The 22,960-nt window shown below is 38.7% G+C and overlaps 1 protein-coding gene across 1 annotated transcript in view; it reads right to left on the bottom strand.

Moving 5' to 3' along the window:
- ITFG1 (integrin alpha FG-GAP repeat containing 1) overlaps positions 1 to 22,960 on the bottom strand; it is a 72,115-nt gene that overhangs the window by 20,786 nt on the left and 28,369 nt on the right. Inside the window, exons 9-11 of the mRNA XM_042027557.1 lie at positions 15,501 to 15,595; positions 7,423 to 7,595; positions 99 to 249 (exon numbers count right to left, since the gene is read on the bottom strand). Coding sequence (XP_041883491.1) covers positions 99 to 249; positions 7,423 to 7,595; positions 15,501 to 15,595 — 419 coding nt within the window. The remainder of the gene's footprint in view (positions 1 to 98; positions 250 to 7,422; positions 7,596 to 15,500; positions 15,596 to 22,960) is intronic.

The raw sequence follows: 22,960 nt of genomic DNA, 5'->3' as shown, positions 1-22,960 counted from the left end.
AGGGCCATCCACAGCTAAGCAGGGATGCCAAGGTTTGTGCAGGGCACAGGCACAGGCACACTCAGACCCTGTTTGCTGGGGTGAGGAGCTGCACTTACATCCTCATAGATGTCAAAGAAGGTCGCTACCACGGCATCTTTGATCTGATTGAGATCCGAGAGCTCCCAGAACACCTTGAACATGCGCCGCACGCTCTTGCAGCTCACGTTGTTGCACGGGACATTTTCTAGTAAAAATGCTTGTTGATTGCTGTAAAACATATATATAAAAATATATAAACTAACTTACTCGAGATAAAGTCTAAATTATAGATATTTTAAAAATATTGTAATTAAATAGTTTAAGTGCTCTAGAGTTTAATGTAATAAAAACAAAGATAGCAGCCACTGGGTGCTTGAAAAATCCGTAAGTACTTACAGGAACATTACAGACAGAATTACAATCATTGTCATGACTGACTTAAAACAATGAATACACTAAATAAATAGATTGAAATCAACAGGAATAACTTAATTAACCATCCAGTCAAGGACTGAACATATCCTTACATTATTCTGAAAAAAGTACAAGTGAATTTATCTGCCATTTTTCTTAATCCCCTTCACAGTCCTTCAGCTTAAACACTATTTAAAACATGTCCATGCTTTTCCATTATTTCATGACAGCTTCTTCCCATCCCAGCTCCATTAATACTTTTTCTTACACACTGCATATTTTACATATATTTAATATTAAATCAAATCTCTATTTGTATGTTTTCCACTGTCACAAGCAAAATATAAAACACAAACCTCAACCTAGTAGTGCAGTAAAAATAGGGCAAGACAAACCAAATTGGGCACTTGCTGACATCTAACACAAAAGACAGGCTGCAATACTAAGCAAGAAACATAGAAACTACGCAGAGTACCAGAGCTAGTGTAGAAAAATCTCCCTTCTGGAGAGTATCCAATAGGTGCCTGTGGGTCAGTGGGAGACTGACACTTTATTGCACTCTGAGTTCCTACAGGAGACACAAGGTTCCCGCTCTCCCTGATAATGTATCAATGCTTCTGGAATGGGAAAACCTCACACTTTGCCAACCTGAGTCCAACTCTTCAGGCAGGTTGGTATCCTGGGAGCCTGCTAGAATCCTTCACTGCCTCGGCAATGGAAACAGATGAAGTTTCCTCCTCTCCTTCTGCGGGCAGAGCCAGGAGCCAGAGCAGTGTTCTGTAAAGGCAGCTCAGCTGTCAGAGCCCAGGGCAACAGCCAGAACCACGTCCTCAGTGTGCCCCTGAACACGCTGCTGGCTGTGTGGGGACAGAGAGGTGCTTTCTGTGTCTCAGCAGCATCCAGGATGCACAGGCACACAAAGGCACTTCTCCTTAGGGAAACCACTGAATTAACGTATGGCCAAAAGGAAATGAGGTCATCTGCAATATTTAATGTGTTGCATTATCTGTATCTGAGAACTCATAATCACAACGTGAAATTCTTAAGTGCTCACATTCATTTCATGTACTACCTAAGTATCATATCAGAACAGCCAACTACAAGACAAGGTGACAAGCTGAGCTAAGCAGATTGTTTCAATTTCTCTTTTTCCTCATCTCAACATAGCTATTTAAAATTTGGACAAACTTTTACAAAGATTCTTTCAGTTCAGATTTTTTTAATTGTCAGAAGTTACTTAGATGATAATTATTTAAAAGACAAATGTCAGGTTTGCATTACACTCTGCACACTGCTCAAGTCTAAACTAGAAGCCTTGTTAATGAATAGACAAAAGAAGTTTATTTACTACAGGAACCTTTTTTATTTTCTTTCCTTGCAACTGAGAAAAAAGGAAAACATTAATCAAAGTGCCACTGAGTATGGAAATGCCACGTTCCTTCACTCTTCTGTATCTACAAGAGAAACATAAGACAAACAGCAGGAAGAAAAAAGCAAACTCAAACCCTAAACAGATGCTGAAAACCCAAGAAGTGCACTGTAGGAGAGCTCTCTTGTAGAGGAAATTAATTAATTCATAGATGTAGCATCCCCCGTCCCATGTGCTGCACCTCAGCCTGCGAGGAAGAAATGTTGCTGTGCAGGCCATGCTGCAGCAACAGGGAGTTCGAGGCCCTGACTGTCATCAGACGGGAGAGAATGAGCTGTTCTCTGCCTCCTCAGCTGCTCAGGTAGTTCCTTGGAGACATCTGGATTTGGCCTGTGAGCTGCCAGTTGAATCCTTACATGATTTAGGCCTGTCATACAAAAGCAGCTCTAGAATCCAAGTATCTACTTCCATGTTTCATTTCTGCTAGATAAATAAGCGCAAGCTTATGACCTGTTGTTTTGAACCAAATTTTGAAGATTTCCCATTAGAAAGAATCTCCCTGTAACAAAGATAATCATCCGCATCCTTAAAATGACAAAGCAATGTCCTTGAAAGCCTATAAAGGAAGACATTTCGGTAATGGTAAAATGTAAAAAATCAATGCTGAAGTGCTCTACAAACGTGTAACAGTCAATACCAAACAATTCAGCTTCAATGCTACAAGAGACAGAGCACAACAACTCTGAACTAAAACCAGCCTATTGCCCCTAACATACCATTTGCAGCACTTCAAATATTGAGCTATATGCACCAATACACAGCTGCAGCTTAATCATTCACTACCTACGTAACTTTATTCCAAGTATGTTATATGCCAATTTGGAACCTTCTGACCAAAGTCATCTGTGCAGGAAAGGTAGATTTAATAAGGCTGAATAACTATAAGTAAGGCTTAACACCAAAAAAGACTGAAGACTTATCTCAGTTTTAATTTAACACATTCCTTTGCAATTAGAATTAATTATTTACTGCTAATTTCATACATCTCTCATGCTGTCAGTTTTAGGCTAGTTCATTTACAGTAATACCAGGGACATCTAAATTATCAATATCTTACTCCAGACATTCAGAATAACTGAATTTGCCTCTGGTTTTTTTAGATTTTCTCAATTACAAGGTGCTCATCAATCCTTCCTTTAAAAGAAGTTCTCTAGCCAGCCTTCCTTTTGACAAGTGGCAACTAATAATGATTTAGGAAGAGATAATTTGGTCAAATAAGTCCTTCCATATAAAGGATTAATACATATACATTAATTTCAAACTGAGCATGAACACCTAGAAAACTTTCTAGAAGTCTATCGTACTTAAAAGTTTTTTATTCAACTTTCCATATCCAGCTGTTTATATCCAAGTTTCAGTCTTTACTGCTATCACCAGCGTCAGAGAGAAAAGTATTGCCAACTTGACCATGAAAAACATTCCCTTTGAATAAAAATGGATTTGAAAGACTTAAGATTACATATTTGCAATGCAAGATGCCAATTACTAGCATCTAATTGGAAACAACGGTTAAACAAAATTTGTTTCATCTAATTAGATGGGAGAAAGATAGATGTTTATAAACTCACATGCAGTACTTACACTTCCAATGTCACCAGAGTCAATTTAAAATCAGCATGTGAAAAAATGAATTCATTTAGGTAAGATAGGAGGTATAGCTGAACCAATTACTAACTATTGATAAAATCCCTTCACCTATTATTATTCTATATACACACACAATTTCTAATACAGAATTCATGTATGTATCTACCCTGAAGAAAAACCTGTGGACTTGAATTCTAATGTGCAGGTTTCTAACTCAAGTCAAAAGTTAAAAGAATTCAGACTGAACAGACAAATATGTGAGGACCTACAGTGCATTTAGCACCTTCACATTCCACCTTAGCTGGAATTCATTGAGTCTTAATAAAGGCTCAAAAGGTTCAAACCCCCACAACACCTGCAACCACAAATGACATTCCTTTTTTGCTGTTGGTAAGGAATGGCTCCACACTGTCGGAATAGTACACACTGTAATTTGAAATCAAGGGGTTATGGTGATGCCATGATGATTTTTACCTTTTCTTTTATACCCCTTTTATATATCTTTTTATAACTTTTTTATCTTTAGTGGTTTTTAGCTTACATTCTTAAACTTATTTGTCAAGCTAGGAGACTAAACATCTTAGAAGCTTCATAGTTAGGGATCTGAAAGCCCCAGACCCCAAGGTCCTCTCCAGAACACATTTTGTAAACTAAGATAGAACCATCCAGGGGAAGGTTCCTTGGGGAGGGGGGCTCACTCAAGCCTCTCATTGGGGAATTTTTCATAGATATGCTAATTAGTAAGACCTATAATGTTACACCTGATCTATCAGGAGTGTGCACTGCAGTGTGCATTTTGGCACGTTCCACCTGGATGTAGTGCACCTAAGGATCCTTAAAATAAATACAGAGGTAAAATCCCTTTTTCCCTTCTAACCATGTTTGATTCTTGATTTTAAGACCAGGAAAAGGCATCAATAGCAGGAGATGAAACAGCAGAGTCTTACAACAGTTCTGACAATACTTGAAGCTATTGACCATTTTCCTGGCGTGCCCACTGGGCAGGACAGTCAATCAACCTTATACCCAACTATGGTATCTTTATTTCAGTCTTTTGTAGGGATTTGTAAGGATTTGATCTGAAAGTACTTTCCTGAATTGTGATGGAAGCATATAATTGATTTTAATCCTTTTCTTCCATTTTCATGTATTGGTATACTTTCAGATGAACAAAATTGTTTCTGCCTGCTTTAATTTCTTTATGTTACAGGCAGCAAGTAAAAACCAGGCTTCCTAAATGATAGCACAGATTGAGGTCAAGAGTTTACAAAAATGCTTTTATCATTTAATCACAGTAATCAATCACTGAAATTAGATCTCTAGATATAGCATGAAAGGCTTCAGAGAAAGAAATAAACAGCTTGATCCAGAAGTGTTTAAAATCGATTAAATAAGGTTTTCATTTTAATTTGCTCTAATTTAAGGACAGCTTTTAATTTAATTCCCACACTGTTTTAATTCTCTCCAATCAGTGATCCAGTTGCACATTTTAAAAGGAAGTATTTGCTTAAGTCTCTCAGAACCAATGAATTAATATTGAATGGGACATTTCATAGTGAGTGCAAAAAAAAGTGACTTTCGTTCCCATCCCAAACTACAAAGCATGTTGCCATTACTTTTCTGTAAATACTGGATATATACAATGTTAACATGCAATGTATTTCTTCATTTTTAGGTTACTTACTTTGTTTTTGCCAGAATTCCTCAATTTTCTGAACCTCCTTTTTTTAATAGCTTGTCACATCATCTGCCAGTACCTTCAGTCCTTATGCCCTACTGTGTCACTCAACTTTGATGTCGAGTTTAAAAATAGTTTTGAATGCACTCAATTGAATAAGCAAACAAATTCAGAAGCAAGGAGAATAAAAGTGTATCACAGTAGTTCATTGCAACAAGACATATGTGACTTCTGAGCTTCTACTGGAGTAACTATTTACAAACACTTTAATGATTTTACATGATACTACATTGCAGTAAATTATACACCAGCCAGGGGACAGAAGCTCCTAAGACCCTTAAAAGTTAAAACAGCTTCAAGTACATTTCTGAACTCCATAAATCTTCATGCAGCCCTTCTGAAGTGCACCAGCTATCAGCATACACGACAGTACAGCTCAAAACACAGGATTTCTGAGGCTTAAGCAAAAGCAAAGACAGCAACTTTACAGTTTCTATGTCACCGTGTTCCTTTGGCAAAAGGAAGGCTGGTTCTAGTTTGCTCTCTAGACTGTCTGCAGTCTTTATTCAATGACTGCTGAACAGAAGATGCGAAGTCCTAGCTGAGGAAAGTCTGGAGTCAAACACCTGACATTCAGGGCCTGAGTGCTTTAACTTTGCCTGGCAAGTTCTGGGCAGTAACAGCATCACCTCCTTCTTGTCTGCCGTGTCTGAATAGAAACAGCTGCTCTGCTGTTATTTTAAGGCTCAGAGGTACAGACAGAGCTCAGCTGCTCACAGCCTTGTCATGAATCACATCACGTAGGCTGAATACAGGCACGCTACTCTTCAAACTGGGTCATTTTTAGGTGTGTCACTATCTGAAGAACTCTAACACAAAAATGTCAGTGGGTGACTCATGTTTAGGCAACCACTAGAAGACCTGAATTGACTTCTTGGACTTCAGCACCAAATTCTCTTACTGTCTGAAGCATCAAAGTGAGCTCCTCACTTGTTTTCCTTATTGAGTATTCATTCAAATTGTGAACCGGCACCCAAGCTCATCCAAAACACCACGTAAAGGAAGATAACAAATACATCTGTATGAGACACTTACTCTGCTTTGTAATGCATTAGTGCAAGTATTTGTCAAGTAAGGAAGACATTAAGACTCCACAAAGTATGCGTTAAAATACCTCTTACAAGTGATGACATGAAGAAAAAGGGAATAGCACAGATAATCTTCCATCTCTGCAGATGCTGGCAGAGTCAGTTGTGCAGCACAGACAGACTGCAGGATACGTGCACATATCCTGTCTGTACTGAGGTTCACTGACACCATGGTCTCTAGGGCTCTCCGTTTTTCTCCGAAGTGAACAAGCCTATTCATCATCCCTACTGTCAAGCAAAAGCATGTTCACATGCGAACGTGCTGTACACTTCAAGGTAAAGATAAGGACATGCCAGCAGCAGCATCCCCAGGTGCCAGGTGAGAGCTGCCCACAGGCTGCTCCGTTGCGATCAGCCGGCTGCGTTTATCCGGCAGCACGTGCGGAACAGCTCGGGAATGCACCTACTCAGGTCAGCTCTTACATGGATCACTGACTCCTCTGTGTACAACAGTCTCCCTGTGAGCATCCCCACAATGCCCTCTCCTACCTAGCACCAGATGGTAGCAATAGAAAGTATTGGGAAAGCAAGCAAGGAGGAAAAAAAATTTAAAAAAGGAGGATGAGAAGATTATGCTGAAAAATTTAATACGAAGGGTTAGAAGTTTCTTTTTTAGGGGGGTTGGGGTGCGTGTGTTATTTATTTTCAGTTAGACTTGGACAGTAAAAAAATCACTGGTAAATTCCTGGTTCTCAAAAAGGGCAAACCACTATTGCATTTTTCAGCAGAGTCACCAGTCAGTGCTCACTCCATGTGACAGCACGGAACAGGTTCCCCAGCTCTCAGCAGCCTGGTGTGACTAGTCAGAACTGACAGCTGAAGTCAGGAATTTACAGAAGATTATTTGGGAAAGGAAAGGGAGAGAATCAGCCCCTGAGCTCTGGGAGGAGTGCCTAAAATGCTGCCTCATACTCCAGTCCCTGATGCAATTCCCCACCCAGAGTCCCAGTTTAAGCCTATGTAATTATGCATTCTGAATGTAGCATGAAAAATGCACACTTTTGTTCAAAGGGAAACAGTTAGCAGAGATCAAAAGTCTTGTTCACTGGATAAAATGGATGAGATGCACTGAAGTTAGTAATTTCTATGACTGATGATTGAACATTAATCTGATAGCTTTATTTCTAAGTTTGCATATACTCTACCTTCCAGAAGTGTTCTTTAGTATAGCAAGTGCATCTGGGTATCCATCCATATTGTAATCTCCAATATGAAGTGTAATTGGAAATGAAATTTCTGTTGAAGATTTGTCATTTTGATATGGTACAAAGCCCCAGACAGTGTCTTTATTTCTGAAGTCTTGCAAGACTGGAATCCACTGTAAAACAAAACAAAAAAAACCCAGCAAGGTAAATAAATCCATTTTACTTACTTAAACAATGTAATTCTATTTAAAACAGCTGCCACTTCTTCACTTCATCAGGATTCTTAACCACTTACAAATAAGGATTATTTCCTAACTCTGTCACCAAATGAAAAAAATAATTTGAAGTATTTCTTATGCACTCAGTTATTCCAGAACAGGAAAATATAGTTAAGGTTGTAAGAATACAACCAGCATGTGGGGACATTCACGAACCCCTTAACTGAAATTCACGCTTGCCTGGAATTTATACAAATCTTTAAGTGTAGGTAAACCCAAACCATCAGGGCCATGAGATCCTGAGTCTCATTTTTTCCCCTGGAATTGCAAGGCAATGCAATAGACATTGTAACACTGGAGGATGGATCCAGCCTCTTTAGGTTTGTGGCCAACACCAAACTGCTGGATACTGTCAGTATGCTGCAGGACAGGATGGCCATTCAGAGGGGACCTAGAAGGGCAAGAATAGGCAAAACCGACACTCAGCTACAGACACCCTGCACCAGCAGTAAAGCCCTGCACTGGCACAGGCTGGGCAGTGCTCAGCTGGGTACCAGCCCTCCTGAGGGAGGGGAGGGTCCTGCTGAGCAGGAAGGTAAAGCTGGGCACAGCAGCTTGGGCAGCAAACCAGCTCTGCACCAGAGCTGCTGCCTGTGCTCCTGCTCATCAGGATGACCCAGGATTTCTCTTTATTCAGCACTTGTTCATCTGCATCTGCATTCTGTGTCCAGTTTTATGCCCCACAGTTCAAGAAGGATTTGAGAATACTGAGTGTGTTCAGAGAAGGGTCAACAAGATAGTCGGGCACTGAGTACTTCCTCAGAGGACAGGCTGAGGGCACGGGGATTATTTGGAGAACAGAAGATTAAGGCAGGATCTTGCAGTGCCTGCAAGGAACCAGCTGACGAGATGGAGCCAAGCTCTCTACTGTGATATATGGCAGAAGAGCAAGAGAAGATGGTCAGACTGACACAAGGGAGGTTCTGACTAGAGATAAACAAGCAAATTAAACTACAAATGAGGCCCTGAGAAGTTGCAGGGCCTTTGTCCTTCGGGGTTTTCAAAGTCTGACTGGACAAAGCTCTAAACAACATGGTCTGAATTCAGTTTGTTCCTGCTTAAAGCTGGAGGCTGGATCTCCCAAGGTTCATTTCAACTTGAACAATTCTATTATTCATGGATATTTAGAAGTTCAAGATTAATTCCCCTCCTATCTCCCCCGAAGCACCAGATACTGAACTGTTTGATAAGAAATTAAGAATAAAGTATCAAACTGAAAGTACGAAAGAAATGAGAAGTATAATTTCTCCAGGACAAGAAATAGAATGCATCTGCACTTACTTTCCAAAATGCTGCAGAGGTGCTAAATAGGAATTTATCTTAATTAAAATCAAGGTAATTTTGCAAGTTAGTATGAAGCTGAAGTGCCAGGGTTAATATTTCAATGCTACAGAAAAAAATCAGTGTCATTTTAAAAGTCAGAAGTAATTTTATACGTCAACTAACTGATAATGCCTTCAAAAGGACAGAGGGGTGCCATCTTAAAGGATCACTATCAGCAACATCAAAAGCACTTAACAGATCTTACATGTCTCTCACCCAAGCCTTAATTTAGCTATTTCAGGAACCAGAACGAGATCCATGACAGTTCATATCCTGCCATGGAAAGATTCCCTCGCTAGCACAATCCAGTAATCAACAACATTCCTGCCACATGGCAATCGTGTCTGACACTTGACTGCTCCCTTGGGATTACAAAAAAGCACAGGCAGTTTAGAGAAGCTCCCAAAATGTCTGCAGAAGTGCAGTGAGGTTGGTGTTGTGTGGATCCCAGAGATGGCTGAGAAGCCTGGGGCAGTCCTGCCTGTCACTGCACACACCCAGCGCGTGCTGCCCGCGTAGGCCATGGCTTCGAACTAAATCATCATCTGCAGCACCTGCTGCTAACTCAAACCTGAAATGAAACACACTTGGACCCTCACACCAAACAACATGCATATGTCTAGTTAGTTACTCTTACTTGCTGAAGGTTTGGAAAAGTCTAAGAAACAGAAAATAAGGGAAAGACTCTTACCCTGAGGGAAATTTTTCAAAGGGTTGGATTTCTTAGTACTTACTTGTCATGCAGAAGACAGATGAAATAATATTATTGCAAAATAGTCTAATTTTGAAAAACAGTGATTGAAATCAGAACCATGAAATATAATATAGCTTTTACTTTACACGGTATCGTTCACACAGTCGTTGCAGTAAAATCCAATTATATCCATCATATACTTTCTAAATGTTCCCAGGTAACACTATCTTAAAGAGACAAAATTAAAAATGAATTTTTAGGCACAACTACAAATTTGTTTCTCTTTTTACTCTATTCAGAATGGTTCATAGAAGGCAATTTCACATTCCTAAGGTCTATAACAAGAGACAAAAAACAACAGGTGAGCAAAACATCACCTGTTACTACCAAGCACCAGCACCATTGATGCACAGAGTAAATCCATCCATGCCACTGAAGCAGCTGTGGGACTTTTCCTAAGAGCAGCTGTGTCACAGTTCAAGAACATCAGCCTTGTTTGATGCACAACCAGATCCCATTCCAGCACTAGATGTAACTTGCTCTGACAGTTTAAATTCAGAGTAATCCACGCTTTTGGCGAAACTCCTTCTGTAGATTTCTATTACAAACTGCACTACTATGTAATGTAATGCAAGATTAATTGTTCGAGTGCCTCGGGACATATAGTTCAGTACAAAAGGCAAAAAACTGAAAATGTGTTTGTCAACAATACAAATCCTCTGCTTATTTTGTATTTGATAATCCAGACAATTACTTTAAGCTTCCTGTTTCCTGTTACTATTTTAAAAGGAAAAGACCAGAACTAATTTTTAAATTTCTATCTAAGATGGAAATAGGTGGGTATAATGAGGACACATGAAGCTATTTTTTCCAGTTTTCTGATCATATGATTTCTCCTACACAGCTCAGATGAGAAAAGACTGAAAAATTGAGTAAGTGTATTTTTAAAAGAAATTTTAGATGAACACATAAAATTCAGTCAGAGAAATGAGATTTACTTCTTCCTTTTCTGTTAAATTCCATTGCACAGCATCACTAATATCATTACTTAAAACATTTATATAGATATTTTGGATGCTTCAATTAATGATTTGTAGGCTACAATATAAAAAATATTTAAGTGCTTGAATATTTGTTTTTAAACTCTTCAAACATTTGTTTTTCAAGAAGTAGAAAAAAGAATGTTTTCTTGCCCTGTGGAAACAGCATAATTTTCATTTTGAAAAAGATCTAGGGATTTGAGAAAAATGTAAAGTTCCTTGCAGTCACTGTAAAAGGGCTCATTTCTTACAGAGCCCACATTCTTCTATACATTAGGGAAGGGACTTCTTTTGCTCAAAAGCTTGTGAGCAGGTCTTTGAGCCCAAACTATGGGATTAACACATCTCCATTTTTAAATTATGGCCAGAAACCCATGAAGCACAAAACCCACCCCCAGCCAGCTGCTGCTTCCAGGCCACAGAACACAGGCAGAGAGCCAGCTGCAAGTCGCAAAGTTTGGAAATTGGTAGCCCATTCCTGGCCAACACATTTTCTGGGAATGCCAAAGATGAGCATCAGGAGTGGGCTAAAAGAGCTATCACAGCACCAGAAGTAACACAAGCCCTTTCCCGGGGCTCCCTCTCTCAGTCCCCATACGCTGCGGTTCAGCTGCACACAACAAATAACTGGCAGGATTTCAGCAAGCTTTAGGCTTTCAGTGCATACAGCGGTCACCTGAATCCCTTAGACAGCTGAGGAAATGACTGTACTTTACACCACTAACTTCTGGTGTTCAAAGCCCAGAAGCTGACAATCCACAGCAGTGGTTTAGAATCATAGAAAAAAACTAACCAAAGCAGTAAAAGTCATGTTTTCAATGGTCACAGCCCCACAGCTGCTTTCAGAAAGACAAGCAACTTAAAAATGATGAGAAGATCTTGTAGAACATGACATTTATGAAAACTACAGCAGCTGAATCCATTCCCCCCCTTTAAACTGTTACACAGGAATGAAGAAAAACTTCTGACATTGACTGACTGCAGGTGATAATCAATGCTGTCACCTCCCTCTCTGGCCTAGAGAACGACACCACAAAGACCTGGGGTTTGCAGTAGGATGCACTGCTGTGTTCTACTTCAGACCTGCTAGATTTCCAAGAGGAATAAAGCTATAACCTTTCTATTGCACAGAGAAAGGTTGTAAGAATCATCAAGCCCACAAAGAAACTCTCAGATGAAGGGACTGAAATAATAGTGTTTGCCTCAGGAAACAAATGAAAAATCAAACTGAATACTTGGCAAAATTAAAGAAAGATTAGTCATCTCTAAGAATATCACAGTATCTAGAGTTCCTACATTAAACAGTACCAACGACTTTAAAACATTTCCCAGATTAGACTGTAGCTATTGCAGGTGAATGTGAAGAAGTCTGAGGTGTCCTAACTCCTGCCACAATCTGAAACAGTGTATAGGATTCCACTTGGATCTGACAGCAATTCTGCTGTTGCTATGGAAATCATTCACATTCCATTAAAACCTTAGGAGGTCTGTATCTCCTTAAGTCACTCGTGCGTATTTTGTTGGCCTTTACTTCTGCTCCACCATCCGAAAGAAGAAAATCTGAGACATTTCTAATACTTAAACCCCCCCAATCAACATTACATAAATTAAAACCTATGATGAAGGGTTATCCTTGAAACAATTCTCCTAGCTTGGCCTGGCTTTCCAGTAGCCATCCAGTTGGGCCAAAGACATCATGAGAAATATACTGACAGACAGGATCTTACTGGAACAACTGCAAAGCCTGACATGCCACTGCCTGCCTCTCCTCACTATAGGCTTTAGAGCCACTAATTGTACAGATGTGCATTTCTTATTGTTATGCATTTCATCTCAAAGCATCATATTTATCATGGAACTGCATTAACTGTTTCTCATTGGGTTTCATCAAATGAGACAGCAAACAAGCAGGAAGGACAGAACCAGGCCCAGTAGGCAAAGTATTTTTTTACAAGACTGTCATCTCATTTGAGATTTTTCAGATTTGAAATCAGTTTCTCTAAAAAAATAATTAGATTCTGAGAAGAAGAATTTGTTGCTACAGCCTCAACTAAAAAAAATAAGCCACAAAACCCTGCAGCAAAAACTGAACTAAGACAATGGAGATACAGAGTCTTCTATTTTTTCAATAATAGACTTGCAATTTCTCAGTTTCCCACAGACTCCCTATAATTACCTACCTGCTCCACAAGGGATACCACACCCTCGTTGAAACACATTCTGCACTACAAGGGCTCCTTATTATTTCCCTCAAATTGTAAAGTGATTAGTAAACAGAATTTATTCCAGTCCGTTGCCACAAAGTTTAACATTTCTCATGAAGATTAACCTTAGTCAAAGCTTGTCATATGACCTCACAATGACCAAATGCAGTGAAATGAAACATTTTACTTTCAAATAAATGTAAGAATTGATATGAATGAAGCATGCAACGCATGGGAAAAGCTGCAGACACATGAATGAAGACACTGATACTTTTCACTGTTTCAGAACACAAAAGAGAAAAAATTTCCAAAGAAAAAGCTCCATCACCTCCAGATAAGTGCAAGAAAGGAGTATTCTAGATAGAATTCTTTAAAAAGGTTAGGCCAGAACAAGTCATTATTGCATGCCATTTGATACTGTCATTTTTAATTAAAGTCATTCTAAAAATAGGGAGGGATAATTGCTTTACAGTTTCTAGGCAAGTCTAAATTAAATACTATTTAATACTTTTTTTCTAGCAGGCTGAGAATCTCCTGGATTCTTTGCTGTTTAAAATAAAGTGACAATATTTAACTGCTAATTTTGATGTCGAAAGTCATCATCTTGGAAAGTATTCTCAAATTGAAACTACACAGTGAAATTCCTAAATTGAGTAAACAAATTAAATATAGGTTAACTATCTGATGTATTTGTGACTAAACAAATGAAGTAATGAAGCAAGATGGAAACTGGCTGCATGCAATGTTACTTCAGAGCAGGTTACAAAAACAGACTCTAACTTGGAAAAGTTCTGATATTAGGCAAATTGACCCACACTTTCCTCTGCCACCACTGCACCACTTCCTTTTGGGAACATATCCTGAACAACAGCTACCAGAACTGGTCCTCAGACCCCACTACTCTCAGTGGTTCCAACTGTTTGTGTGGGGGTTCACTTTCTACAGTGAAATTACTTTAATTTAGAATATTTGCCTCAAATTTACTTGAGCAACAAAACTCAAACGCCTTTTAATTCTTGTATTATCAAGAGTAAGGAACTAAACTGAGAGCTGAAGTGCAGCTGTCCTTTGCCAAAGAGCATCCCAGCTACTCCCCCATTCCAGCATGTGGCTGCAGCCTGAGCTCTCCCCGGAGCAGAAGCAATGCAAGGATCCCAAACTGAGCATCCACTTGCTTTGTACAAAGGCTCTGACCCATACCTCAAACTCTGCTGTACCCCTGTGCATCCAGCAGTGCTACAATCTACTGTCTGTGTTCTGTGTTTACAGGGGATCAATGTAAAAAAAAAATCCAAATCAAAACAAGAAACCAGCAACCACAACCAACCAAACAGCGTGCACAGCAGAACGTGACTTCTGAGAACAGAGCTGCCAAGCTCAGAAAGCTAAAAGATACAAAGTACCAAATTTAGAGTTACTCTTTCTTACTCTGATGGCATGCTCCATCCCAGTCATTCCTCCTGCACTGACTAGGAGCTGTGCGCTTTCCTTTCCTACACAGAGTGATTTTCCTCACTAGTAAGCTACAGCCTGTGTTCTATAAATTTTGATTCCTTAAATGAGAAAATCTATGCTCTAAACTTAGGCTACAGACTGTAACAAGTTCAGCTATAAATTCCGAATTATAGATCAGAGAGTATACTATCAGCACAAAATTAAACTTTCAATTTTTCAGTGAGGGAATAATCAGTAATTCATATCATGGTAGCAACATGTATGGCACACACTGTAATTTTCTCTGAGTACCCTACAGTGGGTTTTGCTGTCAGCTACAAGCACTTTATAGGTCACATTGGCCTTTAGGTTCACATCGCTAAATATGAATTTAGTAGAACATTTATTAAGCCATCCAACAAACATCTGGTTAATTTACTGTATGCTGCAACTTTATTATAAATCAGGGTACTGTAAATACTTCAACCAGACAATCACACACTTAAACCATGTCTCTGAAAGCCAGTAGTGTCATGAACAAATGAACCTCCAACAGTTTAACAGAAACCCAGCCCTGAAGATACACAGCCTAAGAAAGTGTTCTATACCACCTGGAAATTTACTTCATTAATAACAAACAAAGTAGAAATTAGGGGTAAGAGGTGTGGGCTGGTTCAACTTGATGTATGTGTGTGTGTATATATATATATTTATACTCTAAAATAACACCCTAAGTTAAACTAAACAAGCTCATCATTTGAATTAGATTTCTTTCCAACTCTTAACACAAACCTTGCTTTTCATCTTATGCTGGGACAGTTATGGTGCTTTGAATACAGTGTTTTGCAACCAAGAAAGCGACTCTTCAGGAGTGTCCATCATTTTCTTGAGTAGAATTATCCATTATAAAGAATTCTAGGTTTGCAACCTCTTCCACTAAACCCGTATTTTTTCAGATAAGGAACACAAGTGAATAAATACAAGTCCCTCGTATTTAATAATTAGAGGTGAGGAGGTTTCATTTCCTTCCTGAAAAATTTCTATTTCATATAATTTCATAAAGCACAGTATTTTGCTTTGTCTTTGCTATTCAAATTCACATTACCTGATCCAATCCCAGCTTGGTTAGGTAGATGGCACTTCTTTGACATGTTTCATCCTCACAGACTGGTAATAAATGTTCACTTTGTCCATCCCCATCTGTCAAAGAGAAAAAAAAAAAGCCTGTCAGCTTTGTTTCTGTAATCAGAAACCCTGTTTACATGAAATAATCAGCTGTGAATAACTTACTATTTTTTTAAATCTGAAAAATTACATGGGATAAACTAGACCTACTCAAAATCCTCAACCTAATAATCTAATTTGGGTCTTTTGTTTGAAGATGGCCTTCGCTATTGTATTTTTACCTTGACCCATAATATTGAGGAAATTTTAAATTTTACTGAGAAGAGTAAGTCCTTAGTAATTTAATTGATCCCTATGTTCAGTTGGGAAGAAAATTACTTTTAATACAAATCCACCATTACAAGTCCACCATAAAAACTTACTTAATTTTCTGAAGTAGTTTTAAACTCTTCTGCTGTCAGCAAGACTAAGAAGAGTCATGAGTTTACATGTAATATCTTAATCTGTACTTAACGCAAAAAACAACACTGGAGAGTTGATTAACACAATGCCTAATAAATCCCAGGCTTACAGAATTAGGTAAATTTGAGTAAATTACAGGTTTTCAGAAATGTTCTTTAAGTGCCTTTAATCCATGTATTTCCAAAACCTTTAGCAGAATAATGACCTTTTAATATTTAAACAAGCAATGACTATTTGCATCTAGAGTTCTGACACACAGAGCATATAGTGAGGAAAAAAGTAATAATTTACTGTCCATTATCTGCTCCAGGAGAAATCTCTATGTTGCCATTCTGACCTTGCAGCCCTCCCAGGGGCCAGGTGAGCACTGGAAGCTCCCTGTCTGGGCTGGGAAGGAGAACACAGAGGGGGAGTGGAACACGAGCACCAAGAAGCAGCAGCAACAACCACGGCTGTAAGATCCCGACCACAACCAAACCTGGCTTGCCACAGAGATGGTATCCCCAGCTCAGGCAGACTTCAGGTAATCTACTTTTCCAGGCTATGAAATCAAAGCTCACAGTGTAATAAAAAAAATTCACCCTTTCAACTTGCCCCTTAGCCCTTACAGTTCTGAGGAGCTGGATATTTCATTCTGAGATAACCACTGTTCACTGTGAACACTGAAATAAAGAGAGGTCCTCATCTGGCACGTTAATTACTTGAATCATTTCCACTACTGGATTCTATCTCATATCTATCAAATATTGCAGGTTACAGTCACAAACATCCTCTCAGCCTGGCTCCCTGACAGCTGCTCAGCTATCCCACAATAAATTACATTTTCACTGGTTTGATGTTTCAGAAATGCAGCTTACGAACATGCTACAAAACGGATTTCTGTATGAACCACAAAGGTGCTCAGGGCATCAAGGGGCTTCAGGCATACCTATTGCTTGGGTTTGCAGAAATCCAAACCAGCTTATTTAGGCAAGTGGAAAAATTGCTTCATGAAATCTCCTTAGCCAATATGCAAAAACTGGATCATCTGCCAAAGTCACTGAACCCCTTATTCATTTTTCAGTACAGTACTGGCCACAGCCTAGAGGTCCTGTCGTAATTTACCTGTACCGTAAGAAAGGCTTTCTCAGCCTGCCAGCTTGTACTTCCATGAAGCTGAACCTCCTTTTGGGGGTGTGTTTACATCTATATCTGTGCACAGCTACATTTTCTGGGTCCCTCCCTTATTTCATCAGGAAGTTGGGAGATGGAAAGGAGGGTTATAAGGGGAGGAGGAGTGATGAAAATATCAGACTTCCCCAAATATCTCCAAGTGATAAAGCCAAACTTCTAGTGGCTTCCTACATCCCATCTGCCTCATGAATTACTTTACCTCACCACCAAACCTCTCCAAAATCCTCATGGCAGCTCTGTTCTCAAGGATAGAGAAGTTAGGATGTGAAGTAGCCTAGGTGACAGAAATCCAGTAAGTTCACATCCAAAGAGATGGGAAAGAGAATTCCCACTGGACAGAGAGAAATCAGCATAGCAACTATTGAATCTGACCATCTGAAATCAGCACCAACTTTTGAAAGTGTTTGCTTTCCTTCTGCATCATTCAAAAACAACAATTAAAATGTTACTGTCTTGAATCTTTGCTTACATGAACTAGATTAAAATGCTGTTGGACTACCGTTTTTTTCTAAACTTAAATGGAAAAAAGTGTTCAATTTGCAAATTATAAACCATAGGAATATTGAAGGATTTGCTAAAATTGAATTAAGTTGCAGAGATACGTTTCTGAATATAAAATGTAAGTTAAGCCCTAATATTTTAATTGCATTTCTACAAAAGTTTTCATCTGAAGCGATTTTAGAAGATTTTCAGTAACATGCAAGGACAAAGAACCACCTTCCTCTGTTTTAGAAAGGGATAAGAACAAGGATGTTCTCATTTTAAATTATGCTATGGAGCAGAGAGGAATATAAAATGTTTGATTCTACTTATACTGGAAACATTCATCTTGTTATGCCAATAACTCAGTTTGACGGTGTGGGTAGTTAATGTTCAGAGTGGAGCAGGACATTGATGAAAACACCCTTGTAGCTTTGAGGAATAACCAATCCTAGGACAGCAAGGACAGAACTGGCATATAATTACACGTGTAGCCATCACCTTACAGATGCAGGTGTTCTGGATAAATTGCTTAAGACTTGATTAAAAAATTCAGTATGATCAACAAATGAATAGAAGGCAAATATGCATCAAGCAACAAGCCTTTGTCCCTGCAAAGAAAATACTACAAAATACATTCTATATTGGAAGGCCAGAGTTTCCTCAATTCCTTGGACCAGAAGATAAACCCCCATTTACATAATTTCTTTTACAGGATCATGTTTTCAGTTGCAATTTCTCTTCAATTCTGCGTAACATATATTTAAGAATCCAGTAGTTAAAAAAATAAAGTTCAAGATATGAGAAAAATCTGTTGAAAATTTACAGCACAGATTTGAAAAAAAGATTTATTTTAAAAATAAATTTTGGCAAAAAACATCTTGAACACAAGATGAGAGGCCATTCTTAAGCTCACATATCTCAAATTATTGTTGTATCCACCCCATGAAAGTTTTTCAGACAGAGATATCCATCCTATGGATACCGGACTGGTTTGCTTGGATTTTGTTTGTTTGGTTTTTATTCTCCTCTTCTACACTCTGTGCTCAGCTGAATTTAAAGATCACAAAGATGAGATATAAAAACATTAATTCAGTATTTAGAGCAGACAGAACAAATGTTGAACTTAAAAGGCTTCAAGTAAAGCTCCAGCATTGAGAATGTAGCTGGAAATAGGACATAAATGAAACAAGAATATCTTCTGAGTTGTAGCAAAATAGTTTAAGAAAATCCACAATTAGTCAAATTACAGAAAAGTAGAAATCAAAAGAAGAAAAGCCCAACATTTTTCATCTCTATCATAATATTGTATCTTATTTCTTCTCCAGTTTTTATTTCTAAAGCACATCTTACAATGCACAGATTCATCTTTTATAACCAGAAATGTTTCCTGCATTTCTGAAGCTTTTTCAAAGACACTGTGAAACCAACAAATCGATGCAGCAGCTTTTCCAGTTTTGAAAGCAAGTATTTCATTCTTCATCTTTACATGATTCCACCTTGGAAGCACCTGCTGGAATGCAAACTACTGACATTGAAGACCACACAAAAAACACCCCCAGCAGTTGCTCACTTAACAGCTCAAACTCAATGACAACAAATTCACCTTTGACCCGAGTAACTCTTCTCATCTTCATGCCTGGTTTCAATCTCAATGTAAATAAACATCCTTCAATTTTAAACTCTGATCTTGAAGTCAAATTTCTCCACAAAGGAAAAGGAAGACAGACATTCAAAGGAGTATCATTAGCACAACTGATCAGTGCAATTAGGTGTTCACAGGTGACAAAACATGCACTGGTGACAATGGCTGGATGAACCTCTAAGACCTACACTGGTTTCAAGTATTTATAAAAAATACCTTGCATAACATGTCTTTAATAATCTCCTTCAGCCTAGGTCTACTTAGGAAACCTATTTCTGGAGACCCTCTGTAGCCTGCACTTAGTTTCTGGGGTCTACTAGTCTCTCTTTCTATCACTGTATGGATTTAAAAATGAAATCTCAGTCCAAACTGGTGGAAATTGTGTTTGTAATTTCAATGTAATTTGTAGCAGTAGGTGTGCCCAGACACTCCAGGCTCCAAATGTCTGCGCTAGCACCACTCAGCTTGGAGCACCTTTGACATAGAAACAGAAACTCAACTGTTAATGAGCACGTTCTCAACTCATGACTCTGTCTTGACTGTGATACAGCATAACTCCATGGTTAGTAAAGATCAAGTTTTGTAGGCAGTGGAACAGGCTAGAAAAAGAACAGTCCCACGTACTCATCACCTGCAAACCTGTAGTTATGTCTAAATATGTAAAGACAAAATTAGAAGTCTTATTCCATCTAGGAATCATGTGAGAATCATTACTTACAACTGCCTGCTTGCTGTATTTCAAACAAAGACCATGGATACAGAGCCTTCTTTCCAATACTTTGCCCATGTTTGCCAAGTGCAGGCAGCCCAATCCAAGTACTCCAAAGCCACTGCCTGTGCAGGTCCCTGAGAGCACACCTTGCAGAGAGGTTTTGTGAGAGACACTGCTGAGCTTTAACACTGATTGTGAATGTTCGCACTTGCATAAACCACAGCTCAAGTATTTTCAATCTGTTCTAAAAGTAAATTTGAATGGGAGAGAGCAGAAAACATCTTGTCAATCAGATTAAACCCAACATAATGTTATTAGAATTGTTAGATGCTTGCTCCAAAAGCAATACTGAGGTACTGCAGCCTGAGAACACATTTTAAACTGAATTCACAAAGAGCAAATGGGTAAAGGAGTTCCACACAACAAACTTCTTCCCAAACCCAGAGGTATCAGAGAGGTGCTTGTAAAGCAAACACACTCGTACTTTATGTAGCATGAGTAAACCTAGGCAAAAGATTCTCAATCCCACTGTTCAAATTCCTTTACAAACATAGAAAAAGGTGTCACAAAAGTGCTCCTTTACAAGCAGGTTCATGGGTTATTAGATTAATGCTTGTGCAATGTACTTTCCAAAATGGGCTCTGAAAAGAAAATGGAACCTGGGGAAATGACAACTTCTGTGATCACTCACTCCAAAACTGTTTCATAATCCAGCAAGATAAAGTTGTAGCTATGAAGAGCAAGACAGCTTTTGGTGGGTGTATGATCTAAACCTTTTTAATTTAAATGCTCTGTACTTCTGCTGCAGTGTAATCTTACTTACTGCTCCTTTAAAAACAAAAATAGAATCAACTTTTTGGGGTTATTCTGAGATCATAGACTGATTATGGTAACTTATTATGGTTCTGTTAAATAAAAAGAAATTGTTTTCTAGCAAGTTGGGGGTTGGAGTTGATGATCTGTCGAGGTCCTTTCCAACCTTAACTATTCAGTGAAATAGAAATATGGTAACTATACAGGCTAAGAAAGTCAGCTTTCATAATTCTGAACATAAAAACAAGACCCTTCATATACCACAAAGTTCTCACTCATACATCTCTCCCTCTTGTCTTTGCCCAGTTCTCATTCTCCTCTCTCATGAGTCTTTAATTCACAGTTCTGAAGAACAGTAAGAGGATAAAGAAGAAAGAAGCCCTGTAGGGTTATACTGTAGCAGTACCCTTCTGGCGCAGGCAAGAAGCCTACACTAAGTAAAACTGAGTTTGATATTCAAACAAAATAAAGGTATGTTTGAAAGCTCATTATCTTAAATTTATCTTCTCAAGTAATTAAATCATTAGAACTCTTGTCACTCTGTGCCTTTAGGTGCTCAATGAGATGGTCATGACAGAGACAGTTATAATAAATTACTAAGATAATTACACATTACTAAAACAATCAGTGTCAGCTGCTTTTAGAAAATGTGAATCATAACTTCAAAAAACAGATGCCAAGAGCTTTTACAGATGATTTAAAGTACTGTGGACATTAAAGAAATCCTCATCATCCTCTCCTTCACACTAAATCAATTCTGATTTTAAGTCCTTCCAAAGAATCCATATTCACAGCTCCACTGCACAGAAGCACTTAAACACAGCATGCCAGCAAACTGCACACAGAGACTTCCAGGCTGCACTGGAGCCAACAGTGCGGCCTTCTGCCTCAAATGTGATCCAAGCAGGGAAAAGAAACTGCATTAAATACAGTGTGAACCCCCCTTCCACACGAAACAAAATCATCACTGAAACTCCTGTTGCAGTTTATGCTGAAAGCTGCTTGTTTCACCTGTTTCATTTCAAAACAAACTCCCAAGCCTTGCTGTACGTTTGGAGCTCTGTGATATTACACATGTTCAAAGCTCCCATGGCAACAAACCTCTGGGTGCTGCCAAACCAAGGGATAACAGTAACCAAGGCAAGCCACTGGTATAACTGCCTTGGGTCAGCTCAACCCAGGTCGAGAGCTCCTCTTACACCAACCATGAATTCAATCCTGTGATGAAGCTGTTCGACAAGGAATGAATAAACAAGTGACACAAGCAGCACTCCACCAATTTTATTGTTGGGAAGAAAGCAAAGTAATTCTTAATTTACAAGCCCCTTTGACAAAAATCAACATGAAGCAACAGCAATTCTTTTTCCCAGGAGATACTAGCATTTGTCAGCACATGTGAAAGACCTTGGCGAAATACGGGAACCTGATTTCCCCCCCTCAGAAACGGACACAGTTTGGGAACTACATGTAAAACACTGAGGCATCACTGAAGAGCATTACTGGTTACCAATTAAAAAATAAGACAGACTTAGCTCCTAAATACGCTTTCATGGACTCAAAACACAAGTTAACTTGGTATGGCTCTATATACTGCTGTTTCAGAAGTGGATCTGGTACTAAAAGAATCTCTTCCACATCTAAAGTCACTCGGAAGGCTTCACTTCCATCAACTTTCATATCTTTTTCATCCAAACTGATCACAGTAAACCCAGCTTTCCTCATATGCAGAGCATTTCACACACAGAAGTATTGTCATCCTGCACCTTAAGGTTCCTACAGAATCCTTTCTACAGGAGCACTAAATATTTTCACAACACAGTTCTCAAAGGAGAATGGTTTTCTTAAGGGGTTATTTACCAGATGTACCATTAAAATTTCCCTTTGATACATTGCTACTGCATCTGAGGATGCAACATTCTGAAGGAAAAAAGAAATTCAGATGCTAAAATGAAGTTGACAGACAAAATTAAAAGGTAAAAAATCAAAATGCAACTGCAGGCAGAAAAGCAGTGCATTTAAAGTATATTCGGCTGCAGGATAATTAAGGTCTGCTTTAAATAAAAATCTTTCAACAAAATGCATTTGGCACAGTGCAGTGAAAGGCTGAAAAACCCCCAAAGGTTAGGCACTATGTTATCCTGTTTAAACATAATTA

Source organism: Corvus kubaryi, unplaced genomic scaffold (genome assembly GCF_017639235.1).
Source record: "Corvus kubaryi isolate FWS band 111438036 unplaced genomic scaffold, C.kubaryi_AGA036_p1.0 37300, whole genome shotgun sequence".
Classification (NCBI taxonomy): Eukaryota; Metazoa; Chordata; class Aves; order Passeriformes; family Corvidae; genus Corvus; species Corvus kubaryi.
Note: the sequence above shows the minus strand (reverse complement) of the source record. Positions and strands in the feature narration are given on the sequence as shown.